This window comes from Mesoplodon bidens (assembly GCF_964165515.1).
Source record: "Mesoplodon bidens genome assembly, chromosome: 14".
In the NCBI taxonomy this organism is placed as follows: domain Eukaryota; kingdom Metazoa; phylum Chordata; class Mammalia; order Artiodactyla; family Ziphiidae; genus Mesoplodon; species Mesoplodon bidens.
Window position 1 is genome coordinate 57,403,382 of NC_138170.1, and position 18,294 is coordinate 57,421,675.

Below are 18,294 nucleotides of genomic sequence, written 5' to 3' on the forward strand. Positions count from 1 at the left end.
ATCACTTTTGTGTAAAGGACAGTGTGCTGCGTCATTTGGTTCTGAGGCACACAGTTCTACACACCTCTATAGTCCCCAAGGGGACCTGGCTATTACATCATAGTTCATAGCAACAACCTTGAGTCATTCAGCAAAAGTTAAATTTAGTGCTCTCTGTTTCAGAAAGCAGAGATGTGCATAATGCATTGAATAATATATCCATCCAGTCAGATAAAAACAAGTTTTTGAGGCACAGAAAGGTGGGTTTTGGCTCTCTGGAAAACTCACCCTTTCCTTCCTGATGCTCTAAATAAATCATAAAAGGTAATAACCTGGAAAACTCTTTGAAATCATGAAGTTCAACTTTAAAAATGAGAAGCTGAGATCTAGAGAGGTTTAAATGACTTGCCAAGGTCCCACGGGTGGCAGAAAAGCCAGGATCAGGGCCACAGCTCCCAGTTCCCAGGGTTGCTCATCCCCCCCGCCCCCTCCACGGGGCCACCTTCCCCTCCGTATACAAGCAGTAATTAACAGCACTCCCAATGTTATTCTCCTCAATCACATATGCTTAGTCAGAGAACGTGTCTCCTTTTTCTCTTTGTAAAAACTGCTTTGGGTTATGAGGAAGGAATCTGCTGTGTAAATTTAAAGTGCTTTTTCTCATGAATTCCATGAATATCACACTCCTCGTCATATGGCTTCTACAGAGTAATTTCAGTTCCCTAGTTCATAATCTCCCACAGACTTTGTAAGACTCTTTCTAGTGTTACTGTTTGTAAAAGGAAACAAACAAACAAAATTCCAAAAGAATGAAGAGATTTTCTAAGAATCAAGAGACCAAAGTTAAGGCGGTTATGTGATGACTCTCATTCTCCATGGGGTTGCCTCTTCCCCTACCTTCCCCATCACCATTCAGTGCAGTGTTGTTAACCTGTTTTGAACAGGTTCTTTTTTTTTTGCGGTACGCGGGCCTCTCACTGTTGTGGCCTCTTCCGTTGCGGAGCACAGGCTCCGGACGCGTAGGCTCAGCGGCCATGGCTCACGGGGCCCAGCCGCTCTGCGGCATGTGGGATCTTCCCGGACCGGGACACGAACCCGTGTCCCCTGCATCGGCAGGCGGACTCTCAACCACTGCACCACCAGGGAAGCCCAAACAGGTTCTTTTTTTCTTCCTCTTAGATAAACTTCTAAGTCTTCCAAATGACCAAAATGCTTATGATGGGGCAAAGGTGAGGTAGTATGCTTGCTACCTTGGACCATATCCACTCTTGTCTTCTGGAACTCACACTCTCTCTCAATAAGAATCAGCCTGACTGTGATGGGGATGATACAGATGATTGTCTCGTCTACCTCATCTCTGCTCTGTGTGGAAGGATTTAAGTAAAAACTGGTCCAACCAAGCATCAGAAGTGGAGCAGCAGATCTGCCATTATAATCATTGCCATGTATGCCTAAAGAGGTTTACCTGGGCATATCCTTTCATCTACATAAAGGAAAAAATGGGGGGTCAAGGAAAGTCATATCATGTCCAAATTTTTTGAATAGGGCTTTCAGTGAAATTAACTATTATGCCAATTACAATGTGTGGCAAGCCACCTAAAATATCATCTGAGGGGAAAAAAGAAACAAGCGAATAATCAAGATTCATAGTATGAATTAAAGTGGTCAAATATAACTTCCAGGTATTTAACACAGCAGATTATTAAATTCAGAAAGCACATCTCTAAAACTTTTGAACAAAATGAATCGTAATAGATAATTGTGGATTTCTATTTAACTTCACGTGGCTTATGAGTATTAAATACTCTCATGAAGCAAAAAAGGAATAAACCTAGGATTTTTTTACCTGTAGTAACAAAAAGAAAGTATATGATTTTTCTTCCATCAAAATTTCTCAAACTTCTTCAAAAAAATTAAAAATGAGCAAGTAAGGCAAAATTTAAATTATACAATGCAATTTTCTAAAGGGTACTCCTTTTTTGTTCTCTATTATGAACTCTAACTTCAGTTCCTAAAACCAGATATAGCTTATTATTACCAATTCCCTGTGAAATCATCTAACAAGGAAAAAATTATCCAGTTCAGTCCTTCCAACCAAATGGCAAACACTGCTCCTACAGAAGAGAATTCCTGGAACAATATAGAAAGTCCTGTTTTCTCCTTTGAAACCCTCAGGAAATGAAAAAGAAAATTAGCAGTAAGAAAGCATGTCACATTCAAAGGAGCAAAGGAGAGGCATGTGGGTGAACAGCTGAAAAGAGAGAAAGGCTCTTCGATTTGGATTGTCCTAACACTTACCTGCTTCCAGGGAGAACCGACCTTTTTCTACCCTTACACTTTGTGGAGTTAATTAAGCTGCTGTTTGCTGGGCATCCTATAATTAAAGCCAGTTAATGCTCCAAGAGACCCAGCAGGTTACACTGATCCAACCTCTGTATGTACAAGTGAGACAATGAAGATCTGCAGAGGTGAGGTGACTTGCTCAAGGTCACAGAGCTAGTTAATAGCAGAGGGAAGAAGATGCCCCAAATCTCTGCCTTCTGTCGCCTCAATAACCTTCAAAATGAACGTGCTGAGAGGGCGATCATTTCAGCACACCAGAAAAGCCACCAGTCTCTTGGAGAGCGATCTCAGCTTGAAGAGTCCGAAGAGCACACTTGAACCCCAGATGCTCCTCCAGGCTTTCTTTCGGCATACAGGAGCCTCCCTCTTAAGACGTCTGACACAGCATCAGAATAGCTCAGTAAAGAGCCTGATGAAGCGCAGCCACCAAGAGTTTTTCAGAGATTCATTCTAGCTATTGTGCTTTCTGGTGAAAGCATGTATGTAACTGGACTTGCAATAGTTTTACTGAAAAACAGAATATTTAATAAGTCAAAACTGTACAAGAAAATACTTAGAATAAACCTAGGAAAACACTACCCATCTATTGAGTTCCTAGTATCTGAAAACCACCCAGCTGGGTCCTGTGAGAGAACAAAGGAACAGTTCCTTGAAGGTAGGGACTTCCAGTGGGGTATAAGCAGAAAGACAAGAAAATTGCAATAATAATGTAATCCTTTTGTTAAGGATTAAGAACATTTTATGAGGCAAATCCTCCATAAAAAGCACCCTGTTAGTTTTATGCTGATTTCTGGAATACTTTCAATATAAAAGCCACCATAAATGCTTCTTTTTTTACATATACTACTACTACTGCTTTTTTTTAATGCCAATTATTTCATCTTTTTTGAGTTAATTATTAGTGTCCTAGTCTCTGAAAGATTAGAATAAGTCTCTCTTCTCCTTGTCCTTGAATTGAATGAGAAACTCTGGAGTGGGTGAAAAAGAATGGACCAGATATGACGGTGATTTGAATCAATCCAGTGGAATTTTTTCAACAGCTATTCTATGGGAAGATCGCCATGTGCCAGATACTGAGCTGGGTGGCATCCATCGCCAACCTTAAGGTAGGGGGTAAAGTGGACAAGGAAATAAACCACAATACAATGTAGAAAGCACTATAATAGTACAAAGCACACTGGGGTCCCAACTAATAAAGCAATTAATTCTGCAGGTAATGAGAGGCCAAGGGGAGAGTCAAGGAAGTCCAGAGAGGAAATAACAATGGCACTAGGAAGCTTTCAAGGAAGGGCGACCAGATGGACAAGAGAAGGTGGCATTTCAGGCAGAGGAAGCAAGTTCCACCATGACACAGAGTGAAGGGAACATGTATTGAGGGAAAAGCAAATGGTCTGGTGGAGCCTGACCCTAGATTTCATGGAGGAGTGTCTGGCTACACAACCAGAAAGGGAATTGGAGCCACATGGCAAAGGCTATTTTATGACCTTTGAAGAAGTTTATAGACTTGTAGATGTGGACAGAGCAAAACCATGAGAGATTTTGGTTTTGGTTTGGGTTTTGTTTTGATCATTTTTCAAAGTGTGTAATTCCTTGTCCTTTAGTACGTTGTACAACCATCCCTACTCTCTATCTCCAGAACATAGGTATCAACCCAAAAGAAAATGCTATACCCATGAAGCGGTCACTCCACATTCCTCCTTCCTTGTTTTCTGTCTCTATGGATTGGCTTATTCTGGGTATTTCATATAAATGGAAGCATACAATACTTTGCCTTTTGTGTCTGGCTTGTTTCACTGAGCACAGTGTTTTCACGGTTCATCCGTGTTGTGGCATGTATCAGTACATCGTTCCTTTTTATAGCTGAGTAATGTTCCATTATATAGACATAGCACATTTTGTTTATCCCTTCTTCAACTCATGGACATTTGGGTTGTATCCACCTTTTGGCTATTATGAACAGTGCTGCTATGAACATTCATGTATAAGTTTTTCTCTGAGTCCCTATTTTCCATTCTAGGGTATATTCCTAGGAGTGGAACTGCTGGATCATTGAGTCAGTCTATTTTTAACTTATTGGGGAATCCATCAGACTGTGATTTTTAATCAAAGGAAAGACGTGATAAGATTTTATTTTAGAAAGATAAACCTGATAGATATTTAAAGAAACAAGATCCCAGAGAGCTGGTTCCCCAAAGATCCACCAAATAGTTGTTCATTTGCTCCTTCCTGCTTTCCTCTCTTTCCTTCCTCCTCACTTGCTTTTTTTCTTTTTGAACCTACAAATTGGCATGCAATCTGGTGGTCCAAATATATGTCCTCCCACATACCTTGTGGCTCTTCACCATCTTTTGAGGCTTCTATGCTAACACCCTGCTAGCTCAGCCCATCTGCAGTAGTTCAGATTGTTTTCTTGCTTGGTAATTCCTGCTCTAAAGAGGTATCAAGCTTTAATAAATAGGCCTCTCAGTTTCAAATGAGAGGTCCAAGAAGAGCATAGCAATTCCATCAGGAAAGGCGAAGGGCCCTGGAGTGGTCTGACTTGAACATTCCTGCCGAGATGCCTGAGCTTCATCAGAACACACTCTCCCTCCAACCCACTCCTCCAAACACAGAATCATATGTTGCTAAATAACCACTTCCTCAGGTGGCCTTCCAGCTGTGTAACAACACTGACCTCATCAATACAGTGTGTATTAAATTAATAACAACTGCACTATCAGATCTTGGAGTACATCAAAATCCCCTAAAATGCACAGTTTTGAACATTGTACATCCCATTTTTTAAAGTGCAATTATGAACAAGCCTCCTTAAAAACAACCATGCAGTCCCTGGGTTACCAGAGATTAAAGAGTCCCAAACAGCTCTTTGGCAAGCAAAGCACAGGGCTTTCAGGGTGCTCCGATATGCCCAGGAAGAAGAGCAAAATATGCTGCCCCCAAATATGCCCCTTTGACATAAGAATGATTTTGAGCTGAAGCAATCGAGAAGAAGCAGATACAAGAAAAGCTTTCTGCCCTTCTCCTAAAAGCAGGACATAAATTTATAAAGGTGCCCCCTCCTTCTTCTCTGTACCAGGAAGGATAGAAGTGAATTACCGGAGATAAGTCTAGACCTTTATCAGCCAGAGCTGGTACCAGAGGAATCTACATAACGATCCTTGCTAATACTAGCCCTGATCTACCATTAGTTTCTCCTTATATTTGCCTTCCCACAATTTGTCAGCCCTAGAAGCTCAAGGTCCTTTTCCTTTGTCTTATCACTTCCCTAAAAATGTACTGTTCTTAAAAATAAATAAATAAAAAATAAATTTTAAGAAAATGTATTGTTCTTTCGTTAAGATGCCATATAAATCCAAGTTCTAACCACCACTTTGAGTTACCCATCTCTGAGGGCTCCATATGCATGACGCACGTTAATAACTTCTGTTTTTCTCTTGTTAATCTGTCTTTTATCAGTCAATTTATAGGACCCAACTTGAGAATTTAGGAATATAGTGGAAAAAGAGGTTTTTCCTCCCCTATGCCCATGAGGGCAGGATGTGGAGAGAGAATACGGTAAATCTGGAAGAGCTAGCAAGAAATCGGGGTTCTCCTCTCAGTCCTGTTCTCCCTATGGCATGATCACAGGTAGGACGGGACTGCCATTTGGACTTTCCTGCTGTGGCAGGCACTATGGCCGTGGACACAACAGCCACGTCTCCTGAGCTAACAGTAGCCAGACTTTGTTCAGGTGTCAGGCAGGCAAGTGCTTCCTGGGAAGACTGAACCCTTAGCCACTGTCAGGGGAAGCTTCATTGGTCTAAGGGAATCACCATAATCCCATTCTACTCGCCAAGGATTGGTTTAGGAATGGTCATGTGACATAATTCGAACCAATGAGGCCTGTGGGAAATCTGGGAGACTTCTGGGACATTACACTCTTTTTTTTTTTTTTTTTTTTTTTTTTTGCGGTTCGCGGGCCTCTCGCTGTTGTGGCCTCTCCCGTTGCGGGGTACAGGCTCCGGATGCGCAGGCTCAGCGGCCATGGCTCACGGGGCCCAGCCGCTCTGCGGCATGTGGGATCTTCCCGGACCGGGGCATGAACCCGTGTCCCCTGCATCGGCAGGCAGACTCTCAACCACTGCGCCACCAGGGAAGCCCTACACTCATTTTAGGAATGGTTTAGGAAAAAGGGGCATGGCCTCTCTCTCCTGCTTTATTAGCCTTTGAACTATTGCTATGTGATGAAGTGACTGACACTCCTGCTGACGACCAGCAAGAGACAAGCCTGAAGGCAAAATCGCCCCTGTTGTGACAACTAAAGCCCAACAGAATTCAATCTTTAATTAACCTGCCTAGGTACAGGCTTCCTCCAGAGTTCTTGTTATGGGAGATGATGCACTTTCCTTGTAGGTTAAGCTATTTTTATTTGGGATTTCTACTATTCGGCACTAAAAGATCCTTAACTGATAAACCCACTATGTGAGTGGATGAATGTTTATCAAGCACTTTATTAATTGCATTTAAAAAAATTAGACTGACAACCCAAATTATAATGTTTCATACCTGACCTTTTCAGGAATAAAAACAACTCCGGAAAGCTAGATATATGGGAGAATACTTAGCCGGGGGGCGGGGGGGGGGAAATTAGGTCTGCCATTTTAACCTGCAAATAGAACTGGAAGAGTGCTAAAATAAGAACTGTGTGATAATTTAGGAAATAAAAACATGCTGTCGAAAATACCTATGCCACAAATTTCCGAAATGAAAATCTGGGGCATATTAGTAAGAAGCATCAATTTCTCCCATGGCATAATCAAATATGATTGCAGAATCATCTTGTATATGTGTGGTTTACTGAATAGTGAGCTACTCTGTTTAATGCCTTTCAGGGGCTCTCAGACAGATTTATTTCAAGAACTCTGTCACACTTGGAGGGCAAACAAAACTGTGACCTTTCATGATTTCTCCTGTCATTTTTTTTAACTTTCTCAAATCAGGTATGTTGGGACCTGTTCATAAGGCTAACAGGTAATGAGTTATTAATACAGCTCCCAATTTCCAAATCAGTGGTGGTGCCTGGGGACGACTTTGGGAGACTGAAGTACGCATGCTCACAGTGTCCACCGGCTCCCTGTACCAGCCTCACCCCCGAAAAAGACACAACCTGGATAAAGCCCCCACTCCCACAGCCAATCAGATGGCTGTCTCTAAGCCTCCTCTATACAAGATCAAAGGGCCTCCCCTATCCAAAAGCTAGACTCCGTTTTATAAATTAAAACTGATCGAGATTATGCTGATAACAACATGCCCTCCATCACAGGCATTCTGAAAACACACGCTCAGAGAGAAGAGGGAGTCAGAGCTGGTATGCTAGGAATTGCATGTAATTGACAGAAGTCTGTAGGGCACACTAAAATCCTCTATTACGGCATCACAGTAAAAAAAAATTAGGTGAGGATCATGGCTCAAAGTTCCTTTCAACTCTGTGAATCTTTGATTCTACATGTGCTTACCCATTTTCCTCCAACCAATTTGAGTTTCTATCAAAAAGAAAAGGTAACACTTGAGGAAAAAAGGAAAGAAATACATGACTTTGAGGCTTCTTCAGCAGACATCTTCTGGCTGGATTTTATCTTTTACTGCTGAATAGTAAACAGTTTCCTTGTGCCCTTTTTGTTTTGTTCGTTTCAAACACCTGAACAGAAAGACAGTATTTTTCAGAAACATTCCTGTCAGCAGTCACTGTCGCTCCTCCTGCCACTCTAGTTCAGCCTAGCTCTTTATTTGTCTAGTATTTGTTCATTTTAGCTTCTTTCAACCAACACTTCCATTGTCTGAACACCAAACAAACTCTCCCTAAAATATGCTAGATGCTAAGGATTAAATCACCTGGAATAAGTGATTAAGTATCAGCGGCATAAAACAAACATACTGAGCTTCAATTGGCCCAGACTCAATTATTATCACTGACCATTGTATTTTTAGTCTCTTCCCCCCCTACAGTTTGTCTTCCGCTAGGTCAAACTGTCTCTCTGATGATGAGTTCCGTAATTTTTCAAACCCATGACAAGTGATCGATTCTGTTGCTTTTCGGGCTAACCTCCTTGAGTACCATTTAACAGGATGCCCATGCTGAAAAAATTCCATGACAACTGTAAACATGACTATAAGCAGTTTTCAAAATTGTGAGAACATAAGAAATGGCATTCGAACTCAAATTAACCAACTGCCCCATCCGCCTGCTCAGACCCTCTTCCTCACTACTCTGGGGCTCCTTAGAGAAAGCACAACCTCACAGGGCAAGGAGGATACCGCACCCGAGTTTTTCACTGAGCAGCCTCTTCTTTGCAAAAGCAATTACGTTTCAACACTCATTAGTAACATTTGTTGACTGATTTCTGAGTGAAGCAAATGTTTACATCCCCCGCACCACACAAAAACTCCTTAAAATGTAGACAAGAGAGATCCAAGTCACATACAGCCTCCCACCTCTACCCTCACGCCCCACTCTCCCAATCTTGCGTGCTATAGACACTACGGATACAAGTCAGTGCTTACTGGCATGGCAGATGGAGGCATCAATGTTGATTTACAGTTGAGGTACCTGTCGTAAAGGGACAATAAAGCCTTCTGGAATTATCTATACATCCAGAATTTCCCACATACTTCTGGAATCGCTTCCCTGTCTACCTATATGGTATCAAATAACCTGGAGAAACCAAAAGGGAACATATTACAACCTTTTGGTCCTTGAAGGAGAAATGAGTTGATTGATTTTTTCCCATGAACAAAATACTTAAAAGTCTGAACACTGGGGGACATCCAGCAAATTACAGAAAATAATTCAGTGTGTCCTCAGTCAGTCAAGATAACGGAAACTGAAATATGGTTTGTATTGTTCCCCTTTTTTCACTTGCTAATGCATTCCCTGATGGGTGTCCCCATGACATTATTATTTGGTCTGCAATCAGCTTATCTGGCTGAGTTACAAGAAAGATGGAGTGCAGCCTGTAGTTTCCCCGTACTCTGAAGCAAACAAAGGCTGCCAGCTTCATGAGGGCCGATGCGGGCTCTCTCAGGCTCCAAGAAGTTCAGCTACATCCCTTTAGTTAAAACTTGCAATAAAACAGATTAATCACTGCAATCACTTTTAACCACAGGGAAACACTGTAAGAAAGTGAAAAAATAAACCATCATACATTTTACCAGGTTTTGAAGATCAAGTCCATTTTCTACTGACAAATGCCTTTATTTTGATAAAAATCTTTACAACCAGTTGTGCAAAGCTTTAGACAATAGCAATGGTGTAGTGGGGTTTTTTAATGGTTTTTTTTTGGGGGGGGCGGGTTGCGGTACGCGGGCCTCTCACTGTTGTGGCCTCTCCCGTTGCGGAGCACAGGCTCCGGACGCACAGGCTCAGCGGCCATGGCTCACGGGCCCAGCCACTCCGCGGCATGTGGGGTCTTCCCGGACCGGGGCACGAACCCGTGTTCCCTGCATCGGCAGGCAGACTCGCAACCACAGCGCCACCAGGGAAGCCCTAGTGTAGTGTTTTTTAAAAAATATTAATTGTAGAAAAAACTAATTTGTTAAACTTAAAGTGAGTCTACAGGGTTAGAATGATCTTTATCTGAATTGCCCCAAACTACTGAACTAATATTTTACACCAAAGGAGATACATTTTTCTATTTGTATTATTTGCCAAACCTCCAGTTTGGTTGTTTTCAACTTTTTCCTTCATTTCACCAGTTGCTTTTGCAAGGGAGAGGGAAGTGAAGGGGATGGCCAAATCTGATTATTTTTATTCTTTTAACCAGCAAATAATACAGGAAAATGGGCCTCAGATGGTCACACAATTGAGTGTCAAAGAAGGACAGTGGAATCTCTCTGAAAGACAAGGTGGACGGACACAAGAAAGATGGGCTCAGGAATAAGGACACAGTCAACCCGAGGTCACAGTTTGCTTGGCAGAGGTCACAGGTCAGTAACCTGGGGTATACCACACTGCAGGTGGGCTCAAAGAGGAAAGGAGCGTTCACCCTTGGTAACTCCTGGGAAAACCCTAGGACCTGCCTAAATTCCTTCAATGTGGCCACTCCCCATGGTCTCCCATTTAGCATTGACACTGGGAGACTCAGTTACTCCCTCAGTGGAATGTAACTTCCAGATGCTCCCCAAACAAAAGCATATCTTCTATGGTAATCAAGAACACTTGCAATTATGAGCAGTTTGCCTGATGGGGTTTAACGGCTCCTTTTGAGCTTTGAAAAAGAAAAATCAGGAGCTAAGGAAAAAATCACAGCCACTCGGGTATAACTGGATGTGAACTTTCTATGGCATAGCAAAAAACTCTTCTGTTTTTCCCCTCAAGGCCACTGCTAAATGTTATCCATGAGACATGGTGGATACAAATGTCACTGACTCTGGCAATTTTGATCACAAACCACTTAAAGCACCAATCACTTCTGTGTTTATGAATCACTTTTCAAAGGTGACTTCCCTGTGCAGATGGAAAGAATGGAAGCAAGTATCTTTTTTTTTTTGATAGCAGAGAGGCGAGTAAGAATCTAATTGCTATGCGAGATAACCTTCAGGAGTGTTAGTAACAGGATGTGTTGAAACACGGGGTATCACACTTGGGGAATGCTGTGCCTAATGTCAGAAATGATACAGCAATAAAATGCATCTTCTTCTCTCCCCTGTGCAAGATGAATACGTGTGATACAACGGTGGCCTGGGAGACCCACCACAGAGGTCAGCCATGATAGTAAACAAACAGTCCTTCTTCTTCTGCCCAGATGAGAAACTCAGCTTTGCTGATGGGCCGTGAGAACAGCAGTCTTCCAAGGGGAGAGTATACATGCCAGGGGGTACACAAGCAGTCCTTTGGAAAGTGTGGGTGAAGATAGTTGAACTTCTTTTTCTGTTTATTGCCCCATCCCTTCAAGGTTTGCTTTTGTCTGTGTTTCATGATGTATATGTCAGGACAGTCCATGCACCGAATTTTAAAATGAATAAATATAAATTACATAGAGTGAGGCTGAAGACAAGTTTGGAGACCACTGCCTTGAGAAGTAAAGAAAGAAAAAGGAAGTCTTAATGATATCCCCAGCACCCCCAAAACTGAGGAATCCCTTTGCCAGCAGCATCTTCTGGTCCAAGAGAAGGTCTGAGAACAGTATGTGAACAAGTGGGTCAGGGAAGAGAAACAGTGCTTGCTTCTCAGATTTCCCAGATACATCTGCTCTTGGGAGATAATTATTCTAACACAAATGATACTTTGGTCTACAAATGGGCTGGAGAAAATCATCAATCTATTTCTGTGTCAGGTAGAACGTAGTGGGTCCTGTACAGACTATTAATTTCATGGAAAATAAGCCAACAGGGGAAACAGATATATCATTAGCAGAGTGGAGAAGAGACCCAGTGAATTCCTACCAATCCTCCTACTTTCTTTCACTTGCAGAGAGCAAAATGACAAAGTATTTATGTCCTACTGTCTTTGATATCTCTGTTTATCTCATTAAAGGAAAAATGCTTCTGAAACCACAAGGACACGCTGTTATTTCAAGTTTCCAGAATTCAATCCCAAATGACTTATCCAAGTTAACAGTATGCCTACAGAATTATAATCTTCACATTGCTGAAATTCTATCACTTTTAATTTCATAAAAACGAAACACTATAACATTCATTTTCCTTTTGTTTATTGCAGGCAATATATAATATTAGGATTTGGTTTACATACACAAGTACATATATTTGAAAAATAGTGTTAATTGTTTTTAATGAAAATTTTTAATTAAAATTTTTTTTCAATTAAAGTTAAGGCTAGTAAGAACAGTTGGCACTTTTGATATCATTTCAATGACTAACTCCTATTCAAAATTAATTTCTCCAAAGTTCTACATAATGTATTCACAAGACTCATCAATGTTTATTTATTAAACTCAGTGTTTTCAGTAACTGAAAGAAGCATTATAGAATGTTTCCAACTGAGTCTCCTTCCATCTGTCCTCCTATTTTACTCTTCAACCAGTAGTTTAAACATAAGAACTGCACTTGGAACAGAATGGCCGGGCGTCCCCCAAAGGGTACAGCTCTCCATCACTCTGCACCGTATTTTCTGTCACGAACTTACCAGCTCTGGCAGCTTGCACAGTGTTCTTCCCACAGCCTACTATGAGTAATGACTGTACAATCCACTAGAAAATAACTCCACCACTTGATATAAACTCTATTAGGGCAGGCGTTTTTATCCATTTTGTTCAATCCTGTATCTTCTATACCTAAAACAATACCTGGCTTTCAATATATATTTATTGAGGGAATAAACTGGATGAATGAAGGAATAAAGAACCTACTCTTTAAACCCATTCTCTTAAGTTCCTACCACAAGGCTCCTTCAACTATTCTAGCCCCCCTATTGCTGGGTGGAGGATGACTTCATTTGCATACTCATCAGAGACTGTCTTTACTGTGACAAGCAAAGCTTCCTTAGCAACAAAAGTTAACTGCAGGGCTTCCCTGGTGGCGCAGTGGTTGAGAGTCCGTCTGCCGATGCAGGGGACACAGGTTCGTGCCCCAGTCCGGGAAGATCCCACATGCCGCGGAGCGGCTGGGCCCGTGAGCCATGACCGCTGAGCCTGCGCGTCCGGAGCCTGTGCTTCGCAACGGGAGAGGCCACAACAGAGAGAGGCCCGTTTACCGCAAAAAAAAAAAAAAAGTTAACTGCAAGAAGGGTCTATGTATGGAAGAATAAGTTAGTCAATTGACCAGCTCAAACACAAAAGAATCCCCACATGTGTAGCCGAAATCTCCCTGATATGACCTTGCACATAACAGCCTTTCGATGGGCATTTGTTTTATTGGATAGTAATATAGTGTGAACTTAGTATCTCTACAGCATTTGTAAGTTCCCATGTTATCCCAGTGGGCAAGATAGTGAAATGTGGATTAGTCAATACAGTAAGAGGAAAAACAACAGTATGCAAACTGTGCTGGTGACTGGTCTTTCGTTAGCCTGGGAGAGTAGCATCGAGTTCTAGTCTTGGTCCTTAATGGATTTATCTATAACTTTACCTCCATTCTTACTGAAGGTCCTGCTTGGAGGTCCAATCTAGGGGAGACCTTCTACGGTCACTGTGGGCCAGAAGTAAACAGAATCGTAATGAAAGGGTGACAATCAGAGTTTGATGATTTTCCCAAATACTTGTCCCAATGAGACCGCTGCTCTTCTGGCTCATGTGGTTTCTCTTAAGTAGATGAACACTACAGAGCCTATGTGTTGCACTTCTAAGCCAATCTCTTATTCCCCACACTGTCTGTTTCTTTTTCCTCTACATCTCTCAGAAGTATTTTCCCAGCCCCCAGGAAATGCAAGCAACTCCAATTGTGAGAGGTCTTCCATATTATCAACTCTACATTTTCCCCTCTGTAACTTTCACCCACCTCCTGGCTTTGTGCTCTAAGTCCACACGAAGACAGGCTGACCTCTTTTTCCCTCAAAAGCTCATTAAGTATGTCAGGCACTTCTTGCGGCCCTTTCCACCCCTCCCCAGTCTCCCACCTGAGTCTACTTTTCTTCATTTCCTAGCGTTAGCATTTCTAAATCGTAGGACTCATAAGGTAGTTCAGAGAAGAAAGTAAGAATGAAATGTGGGACCCTAGTTGTCCACATTTTTAAATCAGATGCCATGTTGATTTCTAGTTACACAGGGCTCACTTAAGAAGTTCATACCACAGCCACAGATGTGAAAACACACCACAAATGCCAAATTCATATCACAGACGCCAAAACAAAGGTAATAATGTTTACCTAACATGGGTGTCAAAATCATCTGTGGAAATGATTCTTAGAATCACAGAATTTTAAAGCTGTTCATTTCACCCATTCATCTCACAGATGATGAAACTGAGATCCAGAAGAGTTATGTAGGTAGCCCAAGGTAGATGAGTAGCAATATTGAAAGTATTTGAGGCCCTTCTGGCCATCTCCCAAACAACAAATTATGATCCTATAACGTACTGAACATCTTTCATTTCCTCCAAACTCCTCATGTCAATAATGTCAGCGCATTAACTTCCCAGGAAGCTAAATTTACATTGCTATTAGTACAACAATGACAGATTTTAGAACTAGAAAATCCCCTAAAGAACAGTGAGTCTTCCTACTATGAACTAGAAAACTGAAGGCCAAGGAGGCCTGGACACTTGTTGGAGGAAGCCCTGCGATTTAGCAGTAGAGCCAGCAATGGAGCCCAGGTCTTCTGATGACAGCCTAGAACTCTTTAGTGTCCTACAAAAAGGGTTAGTTAAACACCATCAGTATTACAAATCTGAGATCGTGTTAATCCAAACTTGCATTTAGCACCCAAGTTCTGTCTTAGGGAAGTGCTAGGCTGGACAACCGTTTGTCAGAAAGATGTAGAAGAAGGGAGTCTGAACAATGGGGGGGAGGTTGGACTGAATGACCGCTGAAGTCCCTTCAGCCTCTAGGATTATTCGATTCTTAACTTCCCTGGAGCTCGGCACCTCAGCTAGCCGGCCCAGGTCGGGAGGTGGGGAATGTGCAAGTGCCCTGTGGGACACCCTCTCCTGCCTGCCATTGGATTGAATGAGCTCTACCCTGCTGTTTCAGGCATTATTCTACATCCAGTTTACATGCAACCAAATACTCTCGGCAGAGGAAGAGCATAAGGAAATGCAGCTCTGTCATTTCCAAAGACAGACTACACTACTTAGCTTTCAAAATTGCCTTGCCTAAACGAGCATTCCATAACCGAACCTCCAAATTCAGCTTTTACAGTTTGTTCATGTACTATGCTACTATCAAAATTAATTATGCAGCATCTTCATGAGAAGAAATCAGATTTGGATGTGAGTTAGGAGAGGAAAGAATATAGCACCCTTCCCAAAGGAAGGTTACTGTATCTGCTTCCCCCCAAAAGCACTGGAGTCCTTCCACACAGACAGATTTCAGATGGCAGTCCCCAGCTGAGCTAGCCATGGGAAGGAAGAAGTTGACATGTTTGAGAAATGAGGGATACGCCAACGAACAAGACTCTGAGGCCAACATGTTATTAACCCCCTCCTTTCCATGTAATTCCAATCCAAACCGGAATTCAACACAAATCTGCTTCTTTGCTTTCCTGAATGGCTACTAAATCTTTAAATGTACTGATTTTAGACGTCTTCTTTTTTTTGCGATAATGAGTCCAAGGGAAGAAGGTGGGTTGTTTTATTTTTTCCATCTCAGAGAAAAAGAATTTGTAATAAGGGTCAGGCTCAGAAAGTTAGAAGGAAGCCTCAGCAGTAGGACTGTCACATTGAATATTTTTACATGAATGACATTACCAAAAAAATTCAAACGATCCGATTACACGCATGGGAGGCAGGTGTCACCTAGACCTCAGAAGAGCAACTTGATGCTCTACAACTCAGTGTCAAATAACAAAACAACAACAAAAACAGCCTTACAAGGTATCACAAATTTAAGAGAGAGTGATTCTGTAGAGACTCCATGTGCAAATACGGAAAGCTCTTCTTTCAAAGGCTTGGACCGGTTTTCCACTCTCCTCGCCCTGGTGTGACTAGCCTAAGGATGGTGTGCCCAGTCATCAGAAGGTTGGAAAAAAGTAGATGTCCTATCGGCATTCGGCTGCCTCCACCAATGCATTCATGTTATCTGAGGTCTAACCCAAAGGAACCCTGCACTTCGGGGGTTTAGAGGAAGGTGCCTCCGGCCTCCTGAGCTCCCCACTAGCCTGCCAGGCTGGCATACCACATCAGTCCCGTCTGCTACCAACATCAGCACAATACAAGAAAAAGCCCTTTTCCTCCTCTTCTGAGGTTTGCACCACTTCTCCTCCAAAGGTATTTCTAAAAGGAAAGTACAACTTAAGGGAAGGAGCCCAACTGGGAAAGGTCGGGTCTTTTTGATGTTTACCTTCCCGGGGAGCAGCGTCCAGAAAACAGACCCGTGCGTTCCAGGTCAGGCACGTGTACAAAGACAGCGAAGGACGAGAGGCGAGGAGAAGAGGGGGGAAAGGAGGCCAAGGAAGCAAAGGAGATAGAGGCGGGGGGCTGAAGCCCAGACTGGAGGGAAGAGGGGAAAAGGAAAAAGAGAATGGAGAGGAAAGAAGAGAGTCGGGGAAAGAAAGAGAGCGGGGAGGGGTAAAGAAAGGAGGCGGCGGGGGAGACGAAAGAATGTGCCGGGGACGCGGCGGGGAGGCGGCCGCGGGGACCGGCGAGCCCCTGGGGAGCCGCGGGCTGCGCTCCACGCGCCGGCGCCCGCCCGCCGCTCACCTTTCAGGATGAGGGTGTCGATGTCCCGGTCGATGCCCAGGAAGTAGCACTTCCTCCAGAGGCCCGAATAGGTGGCGAAGAGCGGCCGGCCGCACTCGGCGTCCAGCCCGCCGAGCCCCAGCAGCGAGCGCCAGGACTCGGGGTCGGCGCGCCCGGGGCCGCCCGGGAGCAGCCGGCGCCCGAGGTGGGGCGAGTCCCGCAGCGGCAGGTGAGACAGCGGCATCAGGCGGTTCTTCTGGTCCGGGGGGTCGGCGCCCACGCGGCTGCGCTCGCAGCTCTCCTTGTGGCGCCGGGGGTCGGTCTCGTACCAGTGGTCGGTGAAGATGGCCGTGACCAGCAGCCCCAGGGAGCAGAGGCTGAGGCCGAGGCTGAGCGCCGTGACGAGCGCCCGCGGCTCCATGGCTGCCCGCCCCGCCGCGGCCGCCGGTGGGCTCGCGCGCCGCCGCCAGACACAATGCACTTGGCCTCCGCTCGCTCCGCGCTCCCCCACCTGCCCCCCACCTCCCGCCCGCCCTCGGCTCCCGGCCCGGCGCGCTCCCTCCTCGGCTCCCTTTCGACCGCGCGCCCGCCCCCTCCCCGGTCCGCCGCTCCGCGCCTCCCCGAGCGTCGAGCGCTCCCTCGCCCCCCGCCTCTCCCGCAGCCCCCTCGCCTCCCTCCCGGCGCCGCCACCCCCGCGCACCCCTGCGCCCGCTCCGCACCTCGCGACCAACCCGTCCTCCCTGCTCTCCCGCGATCCCCCTTCCCTTGTGGATCCCTCCTCGCCGCCCTCACTTCTCCCTCGTCCCTTCCTCTCTCCTCTTCACCCTGTCCCTACTTTCCCCCTACTTTTCTTCAACTCTTCCTCCCTCTCTTTTCGTCCCTCTGTTGGCCCCCTCCTTGTCGCTTTCTATTGCTGCCCTGGACGCGATGTTTCTCTCCAGCTACCCCCGAGCACACTGCCGGCCGTCCTCTCCCCTCCAACGACCTGAAAAGACATCCACCAACATCAGACCTAGTCTTGTCACTTGTCCAAGTTGATGTTGATCAGTGTCGCGTTTTCTACCCAGAAGCAAATCCCATCCGGGTCGGGCTGCGTGGAGATATTTAACTCTTAGGAATCTCGATCTGGAGACGAAGACCCTTTCTCCCTCCTCCTGAAGGATGCAGCCTCGGAGACCCCTCGGCAGCTCTGTCTCCCTGCCATCCTCCCTTTCTCTCTCACTTGCCCACGGCAGCCTCTCCGCGCTCTCTCCGCTCCAGCCCCTCTTCTGAAAGAAAGGCACCGAGCATCACTGGAGCCATAGGTCTCTAGGGCCAGAGATTTTCTCCCACTCCAGCCTGCTCGGAGATGGACTTCTTTTTCGTTGACCACCTCCATCTCCCGCCGGAGTGACGGCCTCCTGGCATTTCTAGAAGCGCACAGGATCAATAAGCCCTTGCAATGGCACCTGCTCTGTGAGGTGATTACTGCCTTTGAATAAAGAAAGCCCTTAGTAATAAATCAGAGGAATGATTTTTTTTCTCCTGTGCAAGTTTCTTGCGTGGACTGTGAGGGTCAGAAGCGAAGCAATACTACACACCAAAGTCAACATCTCAGCATGCTTCTGTTTTCCAGGGCACTGGGCAGTCACAGATGTTAATTCGGAGAATGGCAGGCAGATTCACATTTTCTAAGATGAGGAAACGTTAGGACTCAGGGTCCTG

The 18,294-nt window shown here is 44.6% G+C and overlaps 1 protein-coding gene across 1 annotated transcript in view; it reads right to left on the minus strand.

The window, feature by feature from the left end:
- TMEM178A (transmembrane protein 178A) overlaps positions 1-17,210 on the minus strand; it is a 50,868-nt gene extending 33,658 nt beyond the window's left edge. Inside the window, exon 1 of the mRNA XM_081253517.1 lies at positions 16,612-17,210. Coding sequence (XP_081109643.1) covers positions 16,612-17,011 — 400 coding nt within the window. The 5' untranslated portion in view covers positions 17,012-17,210. The remainder of the gene's footprint in view (positions 1-16,611) is intronic.
- Between the last annotated feature and the right edge of the window lie 1,084 nt (positions 17,211-18,294).